We start from the raw sequence: 26,715 nt of genomic DNA on the forward strand, positions 1-26,715 counted from the left end.
CCACAGCCCCGTGCTGACCCCAGCCCCGCACTCACCCGTGCTCTGCGTCTCCAGCAGCTTGTGCATGGTGCTGTAGGGCCCAGGTGGGATGTTCAGCCCACTCAGCGTGCTGCTGCCAGCCCCCAGCGCCGCCTCCCCCAGGCTCTTCTCCTTCCGCACCTCATGGGAGGTGCTGGGGTGCACCGTGGGGTACACCTTGCTGCCCATCACCACGCTCCTGGGGATGTCCTCTGGGCTCGGCTGCGGGAGGGCCGCCCGGCAGCGCACCGGCTCCACGTGGCAGTCGGCGTGGTAGATGCTATGGACGGATTCAGTGCCGCTGGCCGTGGCGGTGGGAGCCATGTGGGGGTTTGGGGCCGACGGGGGAAGCATCAGCCGGTTGGTCCCGTTGTGGAGAGAGCCGGCGTCCACGTCGCTGATCTCCGGGCTGGCGCGGGGCGCCCGCAGGTTGCCATTGCCCAGGTGGTAGTGGTGGTGGTGGTGGTGGTGGTGGTGGATGAGGTGGTGCACCGAGGACCTCCTCCTGGAGCGACGCTTGCCAGCGTGCCGCTCAGCCCCCGTTTTGCTGGCAGGGCTGGCCAGGAAGCCCATCCTCACGCCCGCCACCCGGTAGAGCTCCACCAGCTGCTTGCTGCCCTTCCGGGCGACGTACACCAGGTACTTGAGGAGCTCGTCGTAGCAGCTGCCCGGCTCCGAGAAGCTGGCCAGGGTGCTGGCGTTGGACAGGTAGCGCACACGCTGCTCCTTCATCAGCTGGCTCTCGCGCTGCTTCGTCTCGGAGAACTGCGTGGCTATCACCACCAGGCAGAGGTTGATCATGAAGAAGGAGCCCACCTACGGGGATGGGAACCATCAGCCCCAGCCACTCCCACCCCACAGCCCTGCCTGGTCCCGCGTCACCAGGAACACAGACCCCAGTAAGGGCCCCGACCCCCAGGACTCTCGTGCCAGGACTCCGCGGAGGACGTCAGAGATCAAAGGCAGGAGGAGATTATTTTGACAAAAAGCTTTTGCTCTTTTAAGAGGGTGTTCTTCTCTCTCCGCAGACGGCAGTTGTAATTATTGCAATTAGTGGCATTACGATGAATGTGCTGAGCCTTCCTGATAGGAGCGTTTTTTCTGGCAGCGTGTGGGTAGCTTGTGAGCAGATCCCTTTCCCCTGCTAACGGGATTTGCAGGTTACTGTTACGCAAGGGGCATCAGCAGGCTGCATCCACAGCTCAGAGATCCCAGTTCCAGGCTGGCTCCCACCAGGTCCTGCTTTCTGCAGATGCCAGCCTGGACCGCAAAGAATTTCTGATGTACTAATGGGCTCTCACGCACCAACATTACTGCACAGCACCCAGGAAAGCAATGCTTCCCTTCCTCTCCATCCTTATGGAATGCAGAGAGCGAGGGGTTCCTTCATTTTGGGGGGAAGCTAACAGACGAACCACAAAAAGCACTGTAGACAAAACAGCCTTCTCATCAGGGTTTGATGAGGATCAGAAACCCCTCCAATGGCCCAGTGGAGGATGTTCAGCTATTTTGCTGGATTTGGGACAATTAGACAGGAAGAGAGGGACTCGTCTCACTTATCTCAGCCTCACTCAGCACATCTGAGTGAGGCACCTAATGATCTTTTAGAGTTGGGAGAGAAATAGGCGCATCAAGTCTGCAATGCATCTAATTTATTTTGAATGTCTACCTTAGGAGCAGATGAATCACCTCCTAAAGCACCTATTTTTCTCTCCCGATGCTGAAGGGAGTCTAGACAATAAGCTCCCCATCACAGCAGACATTGCTGCTCGCAGCCCATCACAGAGCCCACCCCACAGAGCTCTTTGCAGACTCTGCTGTGAATGGGTGCAGTGATGCTGTGGTGTGGGTGGGCTGTGGGCAGGAATCCTTTCCTCCTTTCTCAGCCTGCGCTCTGATGTTTGGGGCTGCCTCCCCTAAATGTCCCTTCTGCGCCTGCTGGGCTTCTTGGATATGGGGGAACTCCTGGCCAACCTCCCCCCTTCCAGATCTGAAAACATGATGGGGGAAATTTGCCTATTTTAAACTTAAATTCAAGGAGGCAACTATTGGGTTGGGAGAGTGGAGGACAAAGAGAGAGGTGTTAGAAGCAACAGCAAGTGTATCTACCAGAGTTTAAGAGCATCTTTCCTTCACGTTTTCTACCTCTCCCACGTGAGAGCAGCCTTTACATTCACTGTACTCTCTGCCTGCCCCTCCGGGCCACTCCACAACTGCACGTCCCCACGAGGCCACTCACGATGATCAGCAGGATGAAGTAGATGAAGTTGTAGAAGGAGTGTGCATCCATGACGAAGTACATGATGTCCACCCATCCCTCCAGTGTGATGACCTGGTGAGGCAGAGGGGGAAGACAAACCCATCACAGCTGCATCACAACCCCAAGGGAGCAGGCAATGTCACTGCTGGCTGGCTCCGTTCTTACACCCATAGCTGGTCCCCGAGCAGTGCCAGACACCGAGGAACCAAAAAACATTTCCATTCAGACCAGTCCCACGTTGCCTCTGCCCACAGCAAGGGCTGCATTCAGCCCTTCTTTTCCAGATGGACTTAAAGACAACTACAGCACAGTGCAGAAGGAAGAGCACAGTCCTCCTGCACCCACAGCACTAGGACCAAGCTTTTATCCATGGAGGCATCTGAGCAAGCACCACGTTGTCTCCCTGCCATTTCCAGCACCTTTACACTACTACTATACAAGTACAGCCTCAGGAGTGTGGTCACAGCCCCATAAGACATGGGGAGGAACAACCCCTGCCCCACAGGATGGTTTCCATGCCAGCTCACCTGAAATATTGCAATCCAGGCATAGCCGATGTTATCGAAGTTGATAGCGCCCTTGAAGGGGTTGTGCTCCCCGGCAGAGCAGTTGGTGTAGTACTGGTTCCAGTTGACACAGGACGTGTTGGTGGTGTCGTTGTAGGAGTAGTAGTCCAGGGTGCACTCCAGGCCCTCCTCCCTGCGCGTCGGGATGCTCCGGCAGTAGCGCATCCCATTCTCACGGGGTTGGGAGCAGATGAAGGGGTTCTCATCTTCATTCTCAGTCTGGTAGTACCGCTCCAGATCCACTGTGTAGGGGCTGCAAGTGGACAGAAGGGCTGAGGTCTGTACAACGGGTGCAGGCAGCCTGGCATGGTGACAGCTGTAGCAGCTATAAATTTTAATGTCTTTCATTCTGCATTTTAAAGGGCTGTTGGTGTTATGGAGATTCCTTACATCTGGAAGTGCAATGCTGTGACTGGGGGCACTGAGAGGCTTAGCCCAGCAGGGCTGCTCTGAAACATCCTTGCTGCAGTAAGATGGGAATCAGTTCACCATAAGCTCCTGTATCTCCCATCCTCCTGGAGATGCTGAGCACAGCGTGAGGACATCCACATGCAAGGACCTCCCAGGTTCCTAAAGCAGTGCCTTCCCAGTGCCTGCTCAGCCATAGGTAAGCTGTAAATTCCCTCCAAGGGTGGCCTCACCATAGCAAGCATGGCAAAAACTCGCTGGGGATATGGAATAACCCACAGCTGGCCCAAAGCTCCCCGTCTGCCGAGCAAGGATCCGTCTCCTTAATGCCACCAGGACTCCCACTAAAGCTTGCAAAGACACTTTGAAGCCTGGTTCAGCCCAGTTAATTCCTGCAGAATTGCCTTTAATGCTGTTCAAAGCTCATCTAAACCCCTGGAATTCTGGCTCAATTAACCAGCACCCAAACCCATCACTTAGTTGTAGTTTTTCTAAGAGCAGAGCCCCTCAGCTTTGCTGCTGTTTGCTTTGCAGGGCATGACTCTTGGCTGTCCTGGGAGGGCACAGCCTGCAAGAGGGCTGCTGCTCATGTCGGGGATGCATGGAGAGGATAAGAGGTGCCCCATGCCAGCTTCAGGCTGGAGAGCCCATCGTGACCCTGCTGTGTGCAAGGCAGAGATTTGGGGCTTATAGGGTCAGCTCTGAGGAGTACGTTTGGAGCAATGCACTCACATTGAGCAGCTTTGCTAAATGTATGACCAGCTCCATCAGCCTCCCCGAGGGTGTCGGTGAGACAGCAAATGCCAGACCAACAAACACCACCAGCTGCTGAGCAGGGTTCAGATCTCAGCGCCTTGACAAATGCAGAAAAGGTCACAGTTAATGATATGCTGCATTTACAAAGCCCGAGCTCTTTGTCCTGGCGGTTCTTCGGAGGCTCTTATCAATCACACAGCTTCCCCAGCACCGACTAAGGGCTAAGGGCAGCTCGGCAGGACACAAATGGCAAATTGTCACAGCAAGCTGTGCTGGGGACGTGGTGGCATTTGGGAGCGGGGAGCACGCAGAAGGATGGGCTTATTGATGGAGGATGCCACGGACTCACATGCTGAAGTTCTCAGGGAGGAAGCAGCGGTTCCTGAGCAATCCTGCCCACAGCTGGACCCCCACGATGCCGAAGATGAAGAAGACGAAGAAGCAGAGCAGGAGGACGTTCCCCAGCATGGGCAGCGTGTCCAGCAGCAGCGTCACCAGGATGCGCATACCTGAGGCGAAGGGAGCGGTCATCCAAGAGGGACATTCTCTGTTCCACCCACGGCCCCCACTCTCCTCATCCTCCCCACCGCAATCCCTGCGGTCCCAAATCCCACCGAAGACCCACCCATCCCAGCCCCGCTGCAGGGCATCCAACCTACCTCCCCCTCTCTCTCCTACCCTTCATCTCCCACCCCAGGTTCTCTTTCCCTCTGGAAGTTTTCTGCCAATTGCCAATTTCCCCAGATCCCATTCTGACATGCCCTTGCTCATCTGTATTTCTTTCCACATTTGGGATATATTAAAATTCCCTTCCTAATTCCCCTCATCCACCCTAAATCCTCTCTCTTCCTCAAAACACAAGCAGTTTATTCTCACAAGTTCAGGAACAGCCAGTTCTGTAACAAAGACAAATTGATGGTGACTCCGACTTGACATTTACACACAAAAAAATTGATTTCATCTGACATCTCTGTAATATTCAGCTCATCTCTCTCCTTCTTTCCCATCTTCTGCATTCTCTCACTCACTAATATTGATTCTCATTTAAGGAAAGTCTCACTGTTGCACCCTTCGCTTTGATACTTCAGATGTTTTCTCGCTTCCTGCTGCTGTCATCTCCTCCATCACGTTTTCCTTCTCCTCCTCTACTGGGGAGAAACCGCCACACGCAGCTCCTAATTAACTGAAACGACTTTCCGTGGTTACTGCATTTATCATCATATAAGACTCTCTTCTCCCTGCTCCCACCTTACACTTCTATCCCTTCGCAGCAGCACAGAAGCCAAGACAGACTACCTGGGATGTGAAAATGCATTAAGTGCATTACATCCCCAGTTAGACAGTGGCAGATGATTCAGCCATCCATCAGCTCAGCAGCTGGGAGAAAACACTGCTATCAGGAGTCTGGAGGTGCTGCACTGACTGAAAGAGCAGCAGAATCTGGGTTAAGCATACGAGTCAGGGCCAGAGAAAGAAGTGGAGTCCTGGCACCTCCAGTATGAAGGGACAGAAGTGAGACCAGTCTGTTCTCATCTATGCACTGGGTGAGCTCAGGGAACCTCAGTTCATAGAGTCATAGGATGGTCTGAGTTGGAAGGACCTCTAAAGCCACGTGGTTCCACTCCCTGCAATGAACAGGGACACCCCCAGCTCCAACAGCCCCATTCTTAGGACAGAAAAGAGATCATTTCTAGAGGGCAAGCATTTAGAATCACAGACCATCCCCAGTTGGAGGGGAACCACAGGAGCTGATACAGCTACAACAGGAGATTGGAAGCATCCGTGTCTGTTCTTCCACCGACAGGGCGTAGACACAAAGAGTTTGCATCCCCGGAGGAGCAAAGCCCAACTTACTGGGGACTCTGTTAATGGCCCGGAGCGGCCGCAGGACGCGGACAGTGCGCACCGCCGAGAAGCTGACGTTCTGCAGGTCCAGTGAGTACTCCAACATCCTGCAAGGCACAGCGGGGTGGTCAGAGGGAGCAGCACAAACATCATCACCCCAGCACCGTGTGCCTGCTCCCCACTGAGGGCTTTGCTCCCATCAGGAAAGTTTGCCAGAGGAATTAATTAAGGGTTATCTGCACATCAGAATAAAGTCGATGAGTGAGGACGCCCCACACCAGCTCACACAGGTGCAGTCTTCTCTTCTCCTCTCCCTCCCGCTCTGCTTGCTTTTGCACAGGATCCAGGACAGAAAGTCCCTGCACACTGCAGAGCTTACAACAACTGCTTGTTTGCAGTGCCCAGCTCAGGACACCACACCATGACTCTGCCCAGGGCTGCCTGCTGCTGCTCACCATCCCCATGCTCGTACCCAGCCGTGCCCCATCCCTGCAGCACCGGGATCCCGCAGAGCCCCCAGGAGCTGTGCACAGAACACTGCAGTGAGGCACAGCCAGGCGCACACAGCAGCACACGGGCTCCCACTGCCCGGGCAGTCACAGGACACTCCATCCAATCCCAAAACTGTCAAGTTCCAGTTCCAAGATGGTTGGGTGGTTCCTTCCCTCCAGTTTTGATGGACAGAGCCTCATTTCAGCCTCAGAGTATTCAGATGAGCCTACACGTTAGCTCTTACACAGCACTGCCTTCTCAGTTGCTGCTGCAGCTGCTTTGTGGCTGGTGTTTGCCCATCCCATACACTGATGCAGCACACCTCTCCTCCTGCATTCCGCACAGCCAGGCAGGCGCAGCTCCCCCGGCCCCACGGCACAGGATCCCCTGCCCACAGCCATGCGCAGGAGGGACCAACTCTGTCCCGGTACCCAGGCAAGGGACGTGGAGATGTCACTGTGCTGCGAGGTGACAGGTGCAGTTACCAGCACATCACATCCCCGCACGGAAAATCCGCCGTGCAGAAAGCACAAATGTCATCTCTGCTCCAATGTGAAGGCACAGTCACAGCTCCACGCAGACAAGTGCCCGGGGAAACTCAAGGTGCAGAAAAATGCTTGGTGCTAAATAGAACAGCTCTGTACCAAGTGCTGAGCCTCAGCCAGAGTGTCTCAGAGAGAAAGCAGAGCATTTAGGACTTCCTAAGAACACAAAGAGCATCTGCACAGCCAGACACACCCGGAGTGCTGTGGGATGCTCTAAGGCGCCAGTGGAACCTCTGTGCTGCTCCCAGAGGGAAGGCTCCAGGGACAGACAGATGGACAGACCAACAGATAGGCAGACAAGGTGTACAAGGGACAACTCATGAGGGGCTTCCTCTCATTTAGAGGAGGTGCAGAGCGCTCTGAGCTGCCCCCCAGCTGGGATGTGACACAGCTGGCGACAGGAGCGAGGTGACAAGAGCGGGTGACAGCCACTGCACACACCCAGCTACACAGCACAGCATCCCCAGAGCGGGCAGAGAACCGCTGCTATCTACAAAGCACAGTGATCGGTGGGTAATATTAACCCATGGAAAAGACAGAGGGAAATGTTTTGCGGTGTCACACCTTCAAAAAGCCACGGTGACATTTCCTTCTGGCCTGCACAGGCACTGCTTTTTGAGCCTGGCTGAGGGCTGTCTTCAGACAGCAGAGCATGGAGCGGAGCTCTGTGCCATGGCCACAGCTCAGGCTGCTCCTGCCTGCCGGTGCTGAGGTCAGAGCTGCAGAGCTGCAGGCAAAGCACAGCTCGAGGCTGTGCTGCGGGTGATGGGTGTGCAAACGGAGTGGGGATGGAAAAGCGAAAACCTGATCATGTCTCCTTAGCAGGCTTCTACAGGAGCTCCTGCAGAGAAACAGCCCCTGCTTCACCATCACGCCTTTCTCTTGTCATCGCTTTTCGGCAGTTCATGAGTCTGTGAACAACTGCTCTCAGGGACAAAGCATGGGAAGAGAAAACTGAAATCCCACTCGGAGCACCTTGAGAACTCACTGAGAACAGCAGCCACTGCCACCCAACCAGACCACAGCGCTGCTTCCACAGGAACAGGTCAACCATCCCACTCGTCCTGCGCGTCGGTCGCTGTCTCTTTTTATGTTCTCATTAAAAACAAATATAAAAGAGTAAGTTTTGTTCCCGATGTGCATTAACTATAACACATCTTTTACATACAGCCTGAGTGAGCTCCTCTGTGCTCGGCGCAGCCCAGGCCAGGCAGGGGTCTGAACTGTGCTCCGCACTGCAGGCAATGCGAGGCAGAGCGGGCAGGAAGCACTGCAGACCCAACCAGAAGCATTGGGGCAGCAAAGGAAGAAAGAAGAGATGTCTGCTCAGAAGAGGCTGCCAAGCCCTGCTTCTTCTCAGCTGTAAGCAAAGCATTTCAAGTGTTTAACTTGGGAAGAAAGTACTTTAAGAGGGCCGTCCCCATTACAGCGAGTACAGCACAAACAGACACTCCACCAAACAGTGCTGGAGCGCAGAGCTACGGCAGAGCCACGCCGCTGACAGGGCATGGATGGAGCACAGCTCCAAGAGGTGATGGAGCACAGCTCCAAAAGGAGATGGATGGAGCACGGCCCCAACAAGCAGGAATGCAGAAGTGCAGACACCGGGCGGACTCTGGTCACCTTCAGGTGCTCCTTGCAAATGCACACTCCTTCACCATACTCTCCAAACTCTCTCCTTCACCATAACAGAACATAACAGGGTGGTGTGCCACATTTTTTCCCCTTATCCCCATAACCCACAGCCAAACCACGTTTTGCTGAGTTTTGATAACACAGCACTCTGCTCATCTGCAGCAAGTTTCCCTGTAATTACAGAGATACGTTGCAGACATCACACTCTCTACAATTAGTCCTAATTGCATTACATTGTCACAAAGAAGTCATTTATTCTCCACGAGCTCATGAGATGGCTCTGGACAGTTTAACAGAGCTGAACAGCACTCAGTGGCATAGCACGGCCAGCACTGCTCACCCAGCACCTCCTGGGCCAACATACAAGGAAGGGCTTCTGCACCACAGCCCCAACAGGTCCAGGGGCTCTCAAGGAGGAAGATGAAATGTCACCTTTTTCATTTTAATTTTTTCTTTCTTTCTGGAAGCCAGTTGTTCTCATCAGGGGAGTTTTGCCCACGGTGAGAAAGAAATGCAGAAGTGGGTTTGCTGCTTTGCCTCACCTTATTTCCAGGATGTTTGGGGCTGGAGGAGATTTAGGGGAGGCTCTGACGGGCAAAGGACTACCTGAAGCCTTGATGTAAGACTGTAGTAAGGACACTCTCTCTTTATAGGGTTTCTGGCACCTGGAACTGGAACATGACTCTGGTGCACACTCTCCTCTACAGCTCAGCTCTGGAATATTCCCCAGTTCTCCCCCAAGGAATGGTCTGAGCACTGCTTCCCCCTGGCTTCACCTGGCTGGGACCTGACCCCCTCGGTCCTATCCTTGAGGTGTCTTTTCCCATTCACACAGCTATCCCCAGCACACGGCACGGTGGGGACAGCAACGGCCCCCAGGGCAGCAGTGCTGCTGGGGCAGGAGGATGGGGGAGGTGGGGGCAGAGCAGTGGGACCAGCAGCCTTCAGCCGTTCGATCCTCTGCCAGCTGAACTGCTTCTGACAGGGCCCAGATGGGAACAGTCCACACACACAAAGCAAAGGTCGATCATTTAACGAGGCAGAGCTGGCCAGGCAGGAGGCCAGAGAAAGAGAGAAAAACGAAAGTGAAATCTCACGGCCCCTGCAGCAATGAGTTCCCAGGGAGGCACTGGGAGACCCAACACCTCTGTACTGGTGGTACTGGGCCATGCTGCAGCGTCCCCAGCTCCCAGCGAGGTGCTGCTGGGCCACAAGCAGACGTCTGCTGACACCCTCTGATGGGAAACGTTCCAGGGTGGGGGGCCCTTTCCAGGAAAATGCAGCCAATTTGATCCTCTATCAAAAGGGGAAAATGCCAGTTTCCCCAAGGTAACTCTGGGCTCTCGGAGCAGGGAGGGCTGGTGAGCAGTTCCAGAGCCAAAGCAGCTCAGCGCCCTGGCTGGGGGCCAGGCACTTTTCATGTGGATTCCCAGCCCCAGCCAGGAGGCTCTCGGCTGCTGGAGGAGCCCTAACTCAAACCAGGTGCCTCAGAAAGGAAACCGCTCCAACAGGCGAACTCGGTCGCTCTCCCTCAAAAACAGCACGGAGGACAATCACACACATCTCATTGAAATAACCTTACTGGAAGGCAACACCGTGCTTCAAACGAAATGCTGACCTCCCTTGGGCAGACCGCACGGAACCCAAACCACGAGCATGGGACAGGAGCGGGATGGAGATCGCTGCGGCTGCGGCTTGGTTGGCTCCTCCAACCAAGTGACTGCAGAGTGCCGGGATGGCTGACGGCGGTGGCTGTGATGCCCAGCCCCCGGCACTCACCCCCAGGTAGCAGCCACACCGCAGCCCCCGCCCCACAGGCTCCAAAGCACACGCTCGCCCGGCTCACCCTGCAATGACAATGAAGAAGTCCAGGCGGTTCCACGTGTCCCCCAGGTAGCATTTCTTCCCAAAGATCCCCAGCGCGATCATCTTGACTATCATCTCCACGGCGAAGAAGGCAAAGATGAAGTCATCAAAGCTCTGCAAAAGATACAGAGCGGGGATGAGGGGCAGCCGGCACAAACCCGACTGCAGGCGCAGCGCCTGCACGATGCAGCTCAGTACCTGCAGGATGCGGCAGCGCGGGGAGTCGCAGGCGATGTCCTCGCAGGGGTGGAACATGCCCAGCGTCACGCAGTTGAGCAGGATCACCAGCATGCTCACACGCTCAAACCAGCTGCGTGGGGAGCGGTCAAGGAAGCGCAGCACCGGGCACCCGCATCCCTCAGCCCGGCACTCCGCACCACAGTCCTGGTTTTATCCCCAGTGTGATGGACAGGGAATGGCAGAGGGCGACGCGCCCCGGGGTGCTGTGTGCCACCTGTGACACCCCAAAAACCACCCCCCCATTGGCAGCACAAGCACTAAGTGCCATACGCCTATCATAAAACGACTCTCAAACTTGAGCACTCCTTCCCTTCTCCAGTGCGTTTCCTTACCCCTCCTGCCCTGCCCTCCCGTTGGTACCTGGCGTGCAGAAGTTGCAATGTGCAGACAGGAGCGGTCAGTGCTGAACCACTGCCTGCTCCTCGCCTTCCCAGCAGGGTGCTGCCCACAGCCACGTTCCCCTGCTTTGCTGTTTGGGATCCCGAATACCAACTGATGGCTTATTTTCCCCACGGTGACAGCAGAGGCTACTGCAAATGTGGAAATGCTATAAAATCAGAGATGCGTGGCAGGAGCGCTCGCTGCTGATATGATGGATTAAAAAATTAAATTAAAAGAACGATATAAACTTTTAGGGGAAAAAAAACAAAACACCACACCATTAATTTCTTCTCTTGACATTTTACAGAAAAGCACTTTAACAACATACAATTTTCTATTAACTATGTCACAGCTTATCCCAGGGGCGTTCCCCTGAAGTCTGCGATTGAACCACTCATTCCCAGCCCAAATTAAGGCTGTCAAAGCCATTAGCCTAACAGGCGAGGGGCCCAGCAGCGCCCAGCCCAGCACTCGGAGCACAGCTGGGGCGGTGCCGCCGGGATGGGCTGCGTGCATCCCTGCTATCCTGGGGACAGCACGACCTGCACTGCTGCAGAGCGTGTGCTGAGCACGTGCATCCATCCAGACCACCAAGAGCAGTAAGATGTAGAACCACGGAGCAAAGGCGCAGAGCCACAGAGCCCCGGCAGCCGGCACGGTGTGCCAGCAGGGGATTCCCAGCTCTGGGGCAGGGCTGGGTGCAGCAGAGGCACCTCGGCACTCAGGAGCCGTGGGTGCGTGCGCCTGCACTGCCCAACGGGTGAGGCCACAGGATGACCCCGTGCGAACTCCTGCACGATCACACGGGGCTGAGTCACCGCGGGTGCTGGCAATCTGGGTCGTTTAATCTGGAGAAATGTTTACAAGCTATTGGAAGAGAAATTCCCACTGCCAGGTTGCGGCGATGGGCCGGGATGTTTATCCCAAATATAGCCCTGCAAGGGCACCACCGCGGGCACGCAGGATGCTGCGGCAGCACTCCCGGCTCAGGGGGCTCAAAACGCTTCCGCCAGCATCCCCAGCTCTGCCCAGCCCTTGAGAAAAGGAGGAATTAAAAACCCACCAAACAGCAAGATCCCAAATTGGTGACAGAATGAATGAGCGTCTGACAAGGGCTGCGCGAGATGCTCGGCACGGAAGCGAGGAGGCTCAGCAGAGCCCACGGGGTCGGACGGGAGCCTGGAGAGCCAGACGGGCAGATGGAGCTCCGGCACACCGCGTTCCTGCGAGGAGCTCAGCCCTCCTCGTGCGGCCACAGCCCGCATGTGTGCCCAGGGCCATTCCACATCACCGCTGTGCCACCCAGCCCCGGCCCCAAACAACATCCCCGGGCACACCGCCTGCGGAGCGTGATGGGGCTCTATTTGCTGATGGCATTTATTTCTCCCAGCTTTAATGCAGAGGCACTTATCAGAACGTCACTGCCTCTGGCAAGTGCATTTCGGCCCAATATAACACTATCTCCTGATTTCATGTCCCCAGGATGGGATTGGGAAGGGAGCACAGGGCGAGTGTGGAGCTGAGAGATCAGAAGGTTGGGGGTTATTATTTTTTTTTTTCCGGCTGAATGAAACGTTAAGCTCTTTCTTCTGCTAATGGGATTTCCAGAGCTGCACAAAGTGCTGATGGCTCCGGCTTTGTACCGCTGTTGTTTGAGCCCAGCAGCTGAGAAGGCAAACTTCAATTAGCAGGAGGCGTCGTGCCGGATGCTGCACTGGCAGCAAAGGGGCAAAGCCATGCGGGGACCTGGGCTGGGGAGCATCGCACCGACAGCACCAGGCGATGGCTCTGGGCCACCACCCCGTGTCCCTGGGCCACCATCTCACCTCCCTGGGCCACCACACCGCGTTCCTGGGCCCCTCATCCTCTCCAGGCGGTGCTCAGCAAACGACCCACGCCCCATACACACGATGCAGACACTGCAGCCCCCTGCATGCCACGGGATGTCCGAGCCCCCACCCCGGGTCACCCACCCCACCACCATCACACCTGGAACCCCACCATTTCACCATGAGCAGCAGCGCCCTATTTCTGCCACAAGGACAGATCCAGCACTTTGCCATCACTTCCCTCTTAAAATTTAGAACAACGAAAAGCATATGAGAATGTAAATCCCCAGAAGTCAATTTCTCGCTGGAACGGAACCTTCGCCCCAGCAAACGCCCTCGAGCCCCGCGCTACACCTGCACACGCACGGCCAAGCACAACCCTTGGTAATTAAGAGGCAAGAGCCTGAGATTCAATTAGCCAGAGCTCTCCAGCTTAATGTAATCAACAGAGGAAGATATTGCATTATGTTTGCTGTGATTTGGTTGCAGAAGTTGGGATTAAATTCTGCAGCAATGAATTAAAGGGTCTTGCTGGAGGGTGGCAGCCGCCTGCTCAGCTCGGGGACGGCGCTGGGCATCACCGTGCTCTGCATGGCCTACGGGGCACGGGAGGCTGTTGGACAAACGTGCAGAAAGCATGGATGAAGCCTGGAAAATTTTGTGCAAATGCAATGCGAGAACTGGGTTGAAATGTGACAGCCTTCCCCTGCAGTGCCACCGATCCCAACAGCTTAGGAGCGACACCAGGATAAGCTGCAAACGTTAATGAGAGCGGAGTTCGAGGCTTCATTCACATCATCAATTCCAGAAATAGAGCCTTTGACAAGAGCATAATGGGACTTCCAGGGCCTGGCCTTTGGGGGAGAGGCGAGCGGCAGCACTAAGATCCTAAAACATTAATTTGCCGTTTGTAAAGAACCCTCAAAGTGCTCGCAGAATTAATCTGCATCATGGGTGGAAATAAGAACCCATTCCCTGCTGCAGCTCCAAACGCTCCACCAGCAGGAGGAGGGCTGAGCATCGCGTCCCACGGGGCGGCCATAGGGTTCTGGTTTGGTGGGCACAGCGGCGATGGGTTGGTGGTTGGACGAGGGGATCTTAATGGTCTTTTCCAACCTCATTGGGCCTACGATTCCTACACAGCCCTGCACATTTTGGTTCATTTTTTGAACACCATTCCACTCCCAAAAGCTGCAAAGTGCTCCCCAGTGCCACCAGCACCCAACGTAGCACAGCACCATCCCCACCCCACCCCTAAGCAGGAAAGCAGGATCGCTTTAACAGGGGAATCTCTGGGAAGAATGACCCCAATTGCCCTTTCATTTCCCCTCGGCTGTGCAGCCCATGCTGGCAGTGGGGCCGGGGGCCTCTCCTCACCTGGGGCAGCCACTGAGCTCCGGGCAGCACTGAGCAGTGCAGCCATGCAGGCAGTGGGGAGAGGAAGGATGCTGCTGTTAGAAGGGATGGAGTTTGATGAAAAAGATATTTTGTCAAAGAAAACAACAAAAACAAAAACAAAACAAACAAAAAAAAAACCTGACAAGGCTCTAATTTCCCTCACTGTTTCAGAATTGTTCCTCCTTTGCCTTTTAGATTTGTATGTCAAGCTTTTCTCCAGTAACCAAAAGGGTTTAAAATCTTACTGCTTACAGAGGAGAAAATGAAGATAAAAGAGCGCAGCTAGCTGAGTGCCTTGCATAATCCCCAAACTTCGGGAGCCGGAGCTTTTAAGCACAGCCCTACATCTCCCCTCCATGAGCTGCTAGGGAGGTGGCAGCTCAGGGGCTGGCACTGATATGGGGACTGTTTTGTTAGAAAACCAATTAATAGAATCAAATCTCTGTCCAGAGCCTTGCAGCGTGAATTTAGCCCTGCTCCTCCTCCTCACCCCATGGGCGAGCATGGAAAAGCCAAGCAGAAACACCCAACCTCGCTCCCCTCCACTCCCATCGCTGTTTTCACACCTTCTGGTGACAGCATGGGACAGGTGGCCCTCCCACGGCTGGGGCTGCGTGGGCAGGAGCTGTGCTATCCCATTGGGAAGCCCTGAGGACCATTGAGCACAATGTTGGCTTGAACAGCAAATCAACACAAACACTTACAGCTCACACCACGCACCAAAGCCATCCCTGTGCGCCATGATATTCTTAAGGCTTCTCCCAGCAGCCCTTAAGAAGTGCACAGTGGATACACACAACCCCCAAAGATATACATATTTAAATGCACTGTCCCTTAGAAATGCCCTCAACGCCCCTGAGAAATGCAGCATGCACAGAGCGCCAGTGCTCTCTTGGGAAAGATCCGCAGTGCAAAGCCCCATTGCTGCCCACTTGTAAGCATGAGACCACAAATCCGAGCAGGGCTCCCGAACAGCCACACTGGAATGCTTGGGATACAGCATTCCTGATCCAGCTTGCTGCATTACCCAAGACAAAACCGTTATGCAATGCTCCCTAAACAAGTCACGGTAAAACCTTTACAACATCCTACACCAACACATCGTTGGGATATGTCACATATTTGTCTTATTTTGTTCCTTCTTTGTCCTTTTTTTAGTCTCCTACTTTTTCCCCCTTGGAAGTACGCTGGTTCCCATGGAAACAATGATGTTACGGGTATGGACAGAGCTCCGGTGACGTCCACAGGTTGGGTATAAAAGTGGATTTATGTAACACTGAGGAATAATGGAGTGGCAGAGGGCTCTGAGTGGCCATGCATGTGGCACAGTGCTCCCATGCCAGGGACTCCGCTTGGTCGGCCGGGTTTGGCACCAACCAAGCAGGGAGAAGGAGATCTGGAAGGCAGGGGAAGGCGGACGGGGACGGATGCAGCGATGCCCTCGGTGCCTGCCCAGGGGCGGCAGGAGGCAGTGCAGCAGCAGGGCTGGGCTGAGGCTGCACACTGCAAGTCAGGCCCACGAGCGCGTTCAGTGCTCAGATCTCCAGAGGGGGAGCAGCTCTAGGGCATTTCTGAGCAAACACATTCGTTTTCACCGCGTCGTGGCTCAGCCTTGCACCCACCACTACCTGATGCTCACACCAACAGCATCCTCCAGACCCCGCCAAGCCAAAGCTCTGGGCACCCCTGCCTTCCTACTGGTGATGGAGCTCAGCCCCTGAGTTTGGTCCATTTGCACTCTACAGACAGAGAGACGCAGCTTGGAAATCGCAGAGAAGGAACTGGGAGGGATGCGGCGGTGCAGCGACGTTCAGCTCCAGCAGACCTGGAAGCGCACGCTGCAGCCACATCTGCACAGCTCCCTCCCCTTTTCCACCCTGATATTTTAATCACAGAAGGCTATGAGCTCAAAACCCCCAAGGAAACCCTGCCAAGCTCTACAAAAAGCTCAGAGGACAAATCCAAGGACAAACCCAGCATCATTTTAACCCTATGGGCCGAGATAGGGCAGACACCAGAGGAACCAGGCAGCTAAAGCAGAGCAGGGGACGGAGACCCCCGTGTCCCCTCCTTTCCCTCGCACTGCCACCAGTGCCACGGTTTTGGTGCATCATTCTGGGGCCCTCCTCCCTGCAGCTCCAGCGTTGCCACAACAGTGGCAATAACCATGGTGACAGCATCCTTGGGGGCCGTGCACGGGCACCGAGGACTGAGCCCTTCCCAATTAGTTGTCTGCATTAATTGGTGCTGGGTATGGCTTTCTGTAGGCGTGCAAAGGAATACAGCTCTGGGGTGACTCAAGGTACCTACAAAGTTTTGGCTACTTCTTCTGACCCAGCTTCAAATAAATTAAAAAAAAAAAAAAAAGATGTGTACAAAGTCTGCATATGATGACGAGTTCCCAACTGGACTGCTTCAATGTTTCGCTTGGCAACAGAGCCAAAATTTCCCTTCTATAAAAAATATCAACAGAAAATACAATATTTTATTGCAGGTTAAGTAGTTAATTAGACAGAGACCATCTTGCACGCTTCAGATTTTCAAGTCTAAGACCAAAAACAAATAACTTTTTCAGCACACACCATGCAGAGCTCCCACATTCGGGTGAGCACCGTGATGATGTCAGCCCACCACGGCCAGGGCAGAGCTGGCCCCCTTCAGCACCGGCAATCACAGAAACAGAATTATAGAATCATACATCAAAGTTCATCCGGTTCCAACGGGATGCTGTGGGCACTTGTTCAGCGCCTCACTGCTGCTCCACACACATCTGCAGCCTCAGTGGGAACCCATTCGTTAGCAGTTCATTGCAGAGGAGGGGGAAGGAGGCAGAAGCAGAGGGGAGGAGTGCAGGGGAGGCACACAGCCACCAAGAGCCAGCATCATCACCCCACCAGCATACAGCTGTGGCACAAAGCTCAGCTCCAGGCACCCACGAGGCCTTTGGCTTGGAGCACTACGAACACCGCACTCACCCAATCCACCTCAGGACTCAAATTTATGACTTTTTCTTCTTATCCAGGGGGATAAGGGCACCTCGTTCTGCTCTAGGATGTGAGCGTCTGCCCAACACAGCTTGTTACAGACAGCCCTGCCTGCCGGCAAGCTGCAGGAAGCCCCAGCACCTAACACAGGCACACAGCCCCCCCGGCACAGCATGGGACAGGGCGGCTGCAGGCCAGCGCCAGGCAGGAGCGGGCACAGCCACAGCACTGCCAGCACGGAGCTGGGGTGGATTCTGCTGCAGGAGGGAAATGTGCTTTAAAAATTCATGTGGAACAAAATAATCTCCAGAAAATAAAAAGCGCAGCTTCTCTTCCATTAATAACGTATCATGAGCTTCGCTGAAACGGCTGCAGCCTCCAGCCCGCGCCCGGCCCTGCTCCAGCACCGCCTCACCTCTCCCTGCTGCTCCCCCACTTCTCACCTCTGCCAGGGAACAGGCAGGAAAGCTCTGCCCTGTCCCAGCCCACGGCCGCGTCTCACTCCGACCCCAGCAGATTCCATCATTAGCTCCCTAAGGCGCAGCGGGCACTCCTTGGCACTAGTAAAGCAAAAAGCAAGAAGGAGGCAGAACATGAAGGCAGCCGGCAGGGGATCGGGCTGTGACCCCTCAGCAGCAGCTGCCTGCAGTCCCCGCGAGGCCGGCGCCGTGCCCACAGCCGGGCTGGTTGGCGCCCAGAGCGCAGCCCAGCACCGCCACAGCTCTGTGCACAGTGGGGACACGAGCGCTCACCATCCATTTGCACCTCATAAAATTCTCATTGCTTTCGCCCGTAATGAGTGCAGTGACCGCACAGCCGCTGATTAAAAATGCCATTACTTCCAAGCAGCCTCCTGAGTGCAGCGTGGACAACGCTGCTCGGGGCCTCCTTTAAGGAAAACACCATATTCTAAACAATAAACAATAATTCTGCATTGATTACGAATGACATTTCATAGGTTGGGATGCGATGGCAGTGCCAAGAGCTCCTACCACGTCCTCCTTTCATCACACTGCTGGTGAAGTGATGAACAGAGCAGAACCGAAGCACACCGCGCTCACCTGGGTGCCACGCAGCCACTCGTGCTCTGGAATGCATTTCTCCCGCTGAAGCTCAAGGAATCAGACGTCCCATGTTCCACCCCAGAGACCTGACCAGGGGTCTGCCGAAACCAGGCCGCTCACCCAGGTGCTGAGCTACGGACTTCGGCCAGCTAAAATTAGCCAGAAAGCTGCGCTCATCCCGCTCCCTCAGCCCATGCCTCAGTTTCTAAAACCAGCCAGGAGAAGAAAAATTATTCCTCTCCGACCCTTTCAAGAGCACTTGGAGATCTCGGGCTGACAGCGCGGTTTGGTGCAGACATCTTCATTATTCTTCCCCTCCGTGGAGCGGTGTTAAATTTTTCTCCATATAAAGTCATTTTCTAAATTAGGTGAAGACGGTGAGTTTTGCGCTGAGCACACGTGGATATTTTTATAATATGTTTAAAACTTCCCATCTGACTTTTCCTGCCCTTGAAGGACGATGCACCAAATTAAACCTTCCCGTGACCCCATTTCGTGCCACATTTGACTACTCCCAAGCAAGACTTTGCCCTAGAGCAACACCAGCACATTCACTTCGCTGGGGGTGAAAATGGCAACGCTTGGTGCTCGGGGCGTGCAGGGCTGGGGGGAGTTTGAGGCAGTCTTCACACATGGGATCCCAACGGGACTCCAGGTCCTGTTGCTGCTCTCGTGGGCCAGCAGCGGCTGTGGGGTGGTGGCCCCCCATGGGTCCCGTAGCCACAGGGCAGCTCCAGCCGCTGCCTGGGAAAGGGCAAGCGAGGTCACTCGCTGGGGACAGGACGGGGTCACAGGGCTGCGCAGGCTGCAGCAGGCGCTTAACCCTTGGAGCACCCTCTCGGGGGTGGTGATCCTCCAGGCGGCCACGGTGCTACAGGAGAGGGCATGGAGCTGCCCCAGGTGAGAGATACGAGCCCTGCTGCATGTGGGGCTGCTGTCACCTGGATCGAGGGGGACAGAATGCCATCAGGGGAGCGGATTCCAGCTGGGACACGGAGTGGGGACAGAGGTGGCACAGCCAAACGTCAATGCAGAAGTTTTACACCCCCAAAACAACTTCCTGCCTGAGATTTCTGTTGTTTTTAACATTACTGCAGCATTATAAATACCCACCCGGTAGGACACTTGCCTGCAAGCTGAGGGCTCGCACTCTGGCCTGGGGCAACTTCATTGTGCAGATCTGAGAGACACTCACAGCAGCTGCAGGGCACGTGGAATCCTCTTGGAATATCATCTGGTGCATCCCTGTCCTGCTGATAGCCCCCATCCCACAATGGGGACTGAGGCACCCATAGGAAGGATGTGCACCTCCCAGCTCACACAGCACTGCACAATCAGAACCATGCTATAGAGTCTCACTTCTGCTCCAAGAAGGCTCACAAGCACACAAATCCCCCAAGCACTAGAAAATTCAAAGCCAGACCCAGAGGAAAGGCACAGGGATGGGAGCCCAGGGGCACTTTCCATCCCCACTGCAGGCACACGGAGATGGGGTGCTTGCCACCCGATTCCACAGGAGCGAAGAAAATTGGGTATTGGCCACAGAAAGCTCTGAACTGAGCACTGCAGCTGCTCACAGCCAAACCCACTTCTCAGAGCCTTCGGGGGTCAGGAACCCACAGAGAGAGCTACGTGTCCACATCAAAGGCAAGCAATCACCATCGGAGCCCTCCAAATAACGCACACAAACAGATGGTTTGCAAATAAACAGAGCAAGCCAAAAATCACCAGCGGAAGCAACGGGGGGAAGGAATTCTCTATGCTCAAAAAGGTTGTGATCCACTTGTGGGCAGCCTGAGGAAGGAATGCAGTGACGTTGGTCAAGGCAGTATATTAGCTCAATTATTCACAAGGAATTATTGGCCCCGCTCAACAGGGGGGAGAAGGAAAGCAGCACCGAAGGCTCGGTGCAGAGCGGTGAGCTCTGCTGCTGGGCTGGAGCAGGAGGCACCGAGCGATGCTTTGCTGGGGATGGAGCAGGGATGGTGGATGCTGGGGCTGGGAAGGGACCTCAGTCACCTCATCCCTTGCTGCATCCATGAGACTTCTTGAGCAACCTATTCCAGTGCCTCCCCACACTGTGTGTGAAGATCTTCCTCCCAAAAGTTCCATTCCTGGCCATTCCAGCCAGATTCAAGGCACCAGGCAATGGGGACAGTGCAGCAGCATGAGCAACAAAGGCTCACAGCTGAGAGCAATGAAAGACAACCAAACCTTTGCCCCGGTACCAACCGCTCGTACAGCCCCAGGAGGGAATTCCAGCAAACCCAGCCAGCAACCCTGGCATGGATGGGCACAGCTATGGGGGGAGTCCAAATGAAACGGGGAAAAAAATAAATATGTAAGCACTGAGCAGAGCGCAGGATTTGAGGGGCAACTCTGCCGAAAAATAATAAATAAAGTAAGTAGTTAAAAAGGCACCTCCTGGGACGAAGCCTCCACCCGAAGGTGCAGGAGCCCCAAACGCACCCCAAGCACAAGGGCTGCCGCCCTCCTGCGCCCCAGCTCTGCTCCTGTGCGAACGCCGCCTGGTGCTGCTTTCCCTTCCTCAGGGCCGTCGCTCCCAGGGAGCCGCTTCCTCTGCAGTGACGTGACCACGCTCCCCCGAGGGCCCAGCTGCCCCGGGAGCCATTCTCAGGCCCATAAAACCACAGCTGGCCCTGGGGGTGGCTCAGGGCTGGGAGCAGTGAGGACGCAGAGCCCATCCCATGCAGCCGCCGCACAGTGGCACGGGATAAGCAGAGCGGTTTGGCTGTTCCTACAACACAGCTTGTGCAGAATGTGAAGCCGTTCCCTGGGGTTATTATTAGAAGCAAGATATTTAGATCAGAAAGTGAAGCTGCGGGATGTGCCAGGGCTGAGCTCAGACCCATCCCATCCCCATCGGCTCCATGCGGTTTATGGGGCCCTGGGGAGCAGAAGGGCTGCTCTGCTGGCAAACTCCGTCCGGGGAAATAGCGGGTGCTTTGGAGCAGCAGCTGCCAAGATAAAGTTATAGAGATACACTGGTATTTTAAAAAAGAGAATACAAAATCGTGGGAGCATCAGGAAGGTCAGAAGTGTGGGATTGAAGGCATAGAGTTTCCAGTTGCCAATCCCCATGTCACATCAGTGCTAGGGGACGCTGCATCACCCACACTGCAGATGGGGACACTGATACAGGACGGGTCCTCAGCGCTTCTGACCCCCTGGGATCCCACACCTCACAGAGCACTGATGGGTCCCTGCAGACCCCAGAAGCAGTGTGGAGGCAGAGTGGGGCTGGCAGCCCCCTGGGTGGGGGTCCCCATTACATGCCTCCCCTCTCCATGTACGCACCAGGAGATGCTTTCCCTGCACTGTTCCCCTTCCAGCCCCACATTTCTTCCCAGGAAGGCCAAAACCACTCGGGTCTCCCAGCAGCTGTGCTGAGCCCATGCTGACATTATCTGCTAACAAGAAGGGTTTGGGCAGAAGGGTACCTGCCAGTCCTGAGGTCCCAGCATCATGCAGATGCAGCAACCCATCAGCATGCCGTGCTCCTTCCCCCCACCCTCCCTGCTGGCTCCCTTCCATTACTCCTGATGTCTCTCCAGTATAGATATTTCGGCTTTTTAACCCACACGCTACCAGCAGCACTGGGGCAGTCCTGCTCCAAGTAAAGGTAGTAGTGATGCTTTGCAGGATTCCCCACACAAACTGACCTAGCATCCCAAAAGCACCCCAAAACCCCACACATGGCACAGCGCACTGCAGCCCCATCCCCATTATCTGCTCAGCAGCCCTCATTTAAAAGCAGGCCCTGCACGCCAGCTCCCGTGGAGCAGCCACCAAGCAGCGAGGGAAGGAGCTTTCATGGAGCTGCATGAGGTCTCCCACAGCCCTGCTGCTCAGGGTCGCTCCTGGTCGTGCCGCTGGGGCTCAGCTGGCAGGAGGCCGGGGCTGTGCTGTGCTGTGCTGCTGGAGCTGAGCGGGGCCACGGCACACACTGACTGCGCTTCCTGCCCGCTCCCCACAACCACACTCCTGCAGCCCAGCAGCCCGCCTGGTGTCGGCCCACAGCTGCAGCCCCGCGCCGCAGGGACCTGACACAAGTCCTCACCGGGAGGTGATGGGCAGCAGGGAGAGCATCGGTGCTCAGAAAAGAGGAGGTGCCAGTGCAGCCCCTACATTGCCGGCGACAGCTCTCCGACGCTCCCGGCCATCTTCTAAGCCTGATACCCCCCATGGTGGCACACAGCCCTGGGATGGGTGCTGGCTCCTGCACCCCAGCTGCACCGCGGCCGTGGGAGGTGGGAAGGAGGCAGAGTGAGTGCGGCACTGATCCCGGCCAGAAATAACCTCCCAGCCCCGCAGGTTTTACCACCTGTCCCCACCTTCCTCCAGCGCAGCCGGCATCGTCCTGGATTCCTAACCCGGAAAGCAGCGAGGCGGGGGCGGAGCTCTGCTCTCCGGGATGGTGCGAGGCGAGCTGCAGGCAGCCCAGGACGGGGATCGTCTCTGCGTTATACCCAGCAGCGCCAGCAAATACTGCACGAGGTCAGTGCAAAAAGACACGTGTAATAACCACGATGCTTCTCCCTCCTGCCACCTCGGTCTCCAACGCTGACTGAGGCTGCAGGCTGCCCGGGACGGTGCTCCCACAGCGCTGTGCAGCACCCGCAGGCAGTGCTGCAGGACAGAGGGTGCGGCTGAGAAGTGAGCGAGCAGCCCTTCTCAGGGGGCTCACTGCTAACACAGTAATCTCCTCTGCCCACATGCATCCACTTGGAAGCTCAACAAAGGAAGAGCACAACGTGTTGGGTGCCAGCAGCAGCCACTGGCAGGTCATCACCCGGTAACACTCTCACAGCCAGCTCCCAGAGGGATGCTCGCTCCCCTGAGCTCTGGGAGATAAGCGGCTCACAGCAGCCCTTCAGGGGTACAAACAGCAAACCTTCAGCCAGCACCACAGCCACCGCTCGCCCTGGGTTGGCTCCAAGCACTGCATGGCAGCTCTGCGCTGCGACCCCTCAGCCGGGATGGATTAGTTCAGTCACACAGTCCTATTGATTCAGGAGCATTAATTGGTCTTCACTGTTCAAACAACAACCTCAATTAGAGCCGCTTTTCCTTTTTTCCTTTTTTTTTTTCTTTTCTCCTGGATCTTTACCCTTGGCTCCATTCGTTTAAATACCAGAATATCTCCACCGGCCTTGGGGAGAGGCAGCATTAACTGTACATTTGTATTCAATTTACAGCAAGGCCCTTTACATCCTTAATGAGCATTCCTCTAAAGAAAAGGAAGAAAAAAGGACACACACCCCGAGAAGAGCCGTACCATGTCCTGCTCTGCAGTCCCGCACTTCCCTCACCTCACCCCAGCCCTTGAAGTCACTCTAATTCTCATTATTTCCTTCTAATGATTTCCCACTCACAGCATCCCAAGCCAAAGCCCAGGACATGGTGGCAGGGTTTCACACTGAATTAAGCAGAGCTGGCTGCAGCCCTCACTGTGGCCAATGCTGCTGTTGTCCCTGAGCCCCAGAGTGCTGGGTGACCCCAACCTCAGCCCCACTCCACCTGAGTCCCACAGACCCCATGGGGTGAATCTCTTCAAAGTAGCACCATGCTGAGAAGCCCTGCACTGACTGTTACCTGCCTGCCTTCATTTTTTTACAGGCTTGCTGATGGTTGAACAGAGCCCTAAGATTTCAGCCCTGCACATAAAACACGCTGGAATTTGGAAGCTGATTTGTCAGGTCAAAGATGGGGAGATCTGGGGCATCTGGGCTTTGGAAGCTCACAGGCAGCACAGGAAGTGCAAAGCAAAGCTGCCCCATACTGCAGGTTGGTTCTCCACCACAGACAACCAATGCCACCCATGGATAAGACACACATAAAGGACCAACGTGCCAGATCCATCCTGTGCCAGGGAGGAGAGGAAGGCAGCAGCAGGGACAGGGACATCAGCACCCAGGGCAAGCTGTCCAGAGGTCTTCAACATCCAAAGGATGCAAAAATGCACAAATACCCAATTCTTTTAGTCATCAGGGCCGCCAGCAGTCCCCACAGCACAGATGTGCATGGATAAAGTATTTGGGTCAGACAGTCCCACTGGACAGCACACGAGTCCGAGGCCTGCACAAAGCCAGCAAGACCTGGGCACTGCTGAGAGGTCCCCTATCTGAGGCTTCCAGCCCCATGGGCAACATCAACCAGGTGGGGAAAAATGGAAGAGAAAGGCATAGCCTGAAAGTTCACCCCCCAGAAAAACACAGATAGCTCAGTTTACACCCTTTAAAACAAAAAAATTCCAACCTTCTCACAGCATCTGCGTTCATTTGCAGCAGTTTGCAGAAGGCAGCTATTCACAAGCAATGGGGTGATGTGGTTGCAATGGTAGGTTTGCACCAACGGGCAAAGGAGGGCTGAGCACATCCGCAGGAAACCCTGCAGCAGCTGCAAATGAATGAATTCCTACAACTCTCAACCTGTTAGTGCAGAATCTTGGGAAAAGGACACATTTGAAACCACGTGGTGCCAGCACTGCACCCAGCATGTGCAATGCCTTGATGGGGTCTCGTCATACAGTGCCACAGCCCCATCCCACCCCACACTGGGGACCACCAGCCCTGCTGACCAGGAGCACACCACCAAGCCCATCAGATTACCAATTCAATTCACTTCCCCAAAGCCTGCAGCTCTTGTGACAAACCATCAGACATCTCCCCCAGCCTCCAGCCCTATGTCCCGGGAGCTCCTCACCATCCCAATTCCTGCTCCCAGCCCTGCAGCCCCCAGCAGGGTCACCTCAGGATAAACCCAGAGCAGAGATTTAACGCAGCAATGCTAAAAACCCACCCGGCCCGTTTCCATGGGTACGGGAGGCACATGTTGCTATGTGATGTTCGGTCCGTCGTCATGGAGATGGCAGGGATGTCACCACGCAGGACTGATTAGTTGCCATGGCTCTTAAAAGGCGTTTGTCCTCTGGGGATCTCCAAGGACCACCGGCTTCCCCCCTCTCTCAGATGCCACTGAGGTCCCCAGGACTGCGAGGCTGCAGGGATGGGCGGCTCTGAGCCCAGATGGAGGCACTCGGCCACACGCTGCTCGGCGCATCCCCTGCCCTGCTGGAGCAGAGCATCCCAGCAACGGGGATCTGTGCATCACATTATAATGTGACAGCGCAGTGACAACCCATCCGGGACCCTCAGCACTACAGGCAGTGGGGTCAGGCTATTTGCTGCTAGGGACCTTGTTCCTGGCTGCAAATCATCACGCCTGACCCCGCTGATCCCAAACCACTTCCCAGCAGCTCACGGTGAGGTTTGTACGCGGCCGCATAAACCCCTATGGAAAATACTTATATGCTTTATTAAATAAATTAAAGGTATTATTTTCTCGTCATCTTGGTAGGCTTTCTAGGAAAGATATAATTTTTTTATTTAACTCCATTGGACAAAAAAATCCCCACAACCAAAAACCTATAGAAAGGTACATTATCCTGTACTGGAAAATTAGATTCCTCCTACACAATACTATAGTGCAACTTAAATATAATATATAGGAACATAACACATTATTAAGTGGTATTGTATCTTTCTAGAAAGACCTACAGCATAAGATTCTAAAAATTACTCCAAAAACCTGTGAGGTTTCCATTTAGTCCAGCTGGCTTCCTTTCTACTGCGTTCTGCAGGACTCTTCTGAAAGGCTGAGGTTTTAATTGCATCTCCAAACGGTGCCACCATCTGAGAATGCCTCCAAACACTCCCGGGTGCAGCAAAACCAAGCAGGAAACCCCACTGTGGCCTTGGGATGGATGGACAGACAGGGGATGGACGGACAGATAAGGGGATGGAGGGGTGGACCCAGGGATGGTTGTGACACGGCTCAGTCCTGCACTCAAAGAGACAGCACTGATGCGGAGGGGCAGAGCCGGCCCCATCCCTCAGCCTCACAGAGCCACATTTTGCACCACTGCGACCAGTGCCACCTCCTGCTGCTCACCCCCCGCGTACTGGGGGTCCAAGCAGCTGTCAGTATGTGCTCACGTATGCACCCATCTCTCTGCAAAATGGAATGGGTTAGGAATAAAAGTTGCCTCTAGCTGTTGCCATAGAGACTCCCTGGCTCAGCAGAGAAAACCCAAATCTTGTCAAAAATGGAAGAATTTAAGATTTTAATCAGAGAGAACACACAGGAGGCTACGAGCATCGGTTCATAGCTTTGCCTCTGCCCTGCGCTCAGCAGCAGGCACCAGGAGCTACCTGGGGAGCGGAGAGCTATAAAATCCAGTGGGAAAGGCAGCCCCCCATAGTCCCCACTATAGGGGAGAGCTGTAGAAGCAGCCTTTGCCTGGGAATGGCGAGGTCCTGGCTTGGAGAAAACAGGCAGAAAAAAGTAGGAAGGTTCAAACGAGCCACGCAGAGGCTCTGCGCTGCTCTCCCCGTTGGCAGGCAGG

The 26,715-nt window shown here is 55.0% G+C and overlaps 1 protein-coding gene across 12 annotated transcripts in view; it reads right to left on the minus strand.

The window, feature by feature from the left end:
- CACNA1G (calcium voltage-gated channel subunit alpha1 G) overlaps nucleotides 1–26,715 on the minus strand; it is a 108,878-nt gene that overhangs the window by 73,582 nt on the left and 8,581 nt on the right. For all 12 annotated transcript variants that reach the window (XM_085239987.1, XM_085239982.1, XM_085239983.1 and 9 more), the window contains exons 2-8: nucleotides 10,590–10,701; nucleotides 10,372–10,505; nucleotides 5,863–5,960; nucleotides 4,358–4,517; nucleotides 2,806–3,097; nucleotides 2,258–2,350; nucleotides 36–834 (exon numbers count right to left, since the gene is read on the minus strand). In XM_085239987.1, coding sequence (XP_085096113.1) covers nucleotides 36–834; nucleotides 2,258–2,350; nucleotides 2,806–3,097; nucleotides 4,358–4,517; nucleotides 5,863–5,960; nucleotides 10,372–10,505; nucleotides 10,590–10,701 — 1,688 coding nt within the window. The remainder of the gene's footprint in view (nucleotides 1–35; nucleotides 835–2,257; nucleotides 2,351–2,805; nucleotides 3,098–4,357; nucleotides 4,518–5,862; nucleotides 5,961–10,371; nucleotides 10,506–10,589; nucleotides 10,702–26,715) is intronic.

This window comes from Meleagris gallopavo, chromosome 20 (genome assembly GCF_905368555.1).
Source record: "Meleagris gallopavo chromosome 20, MGAL_WU_HG_1.1, whole genome shotgun sequence".
In the NCBI taxonomy this organism is placed as follows: domain Eukaryota; kingdom Metazoa; phylum Chordata; class Aves; order Galliformes; family Phasianidae; genus Meleagris; species Meleagris gallopavo.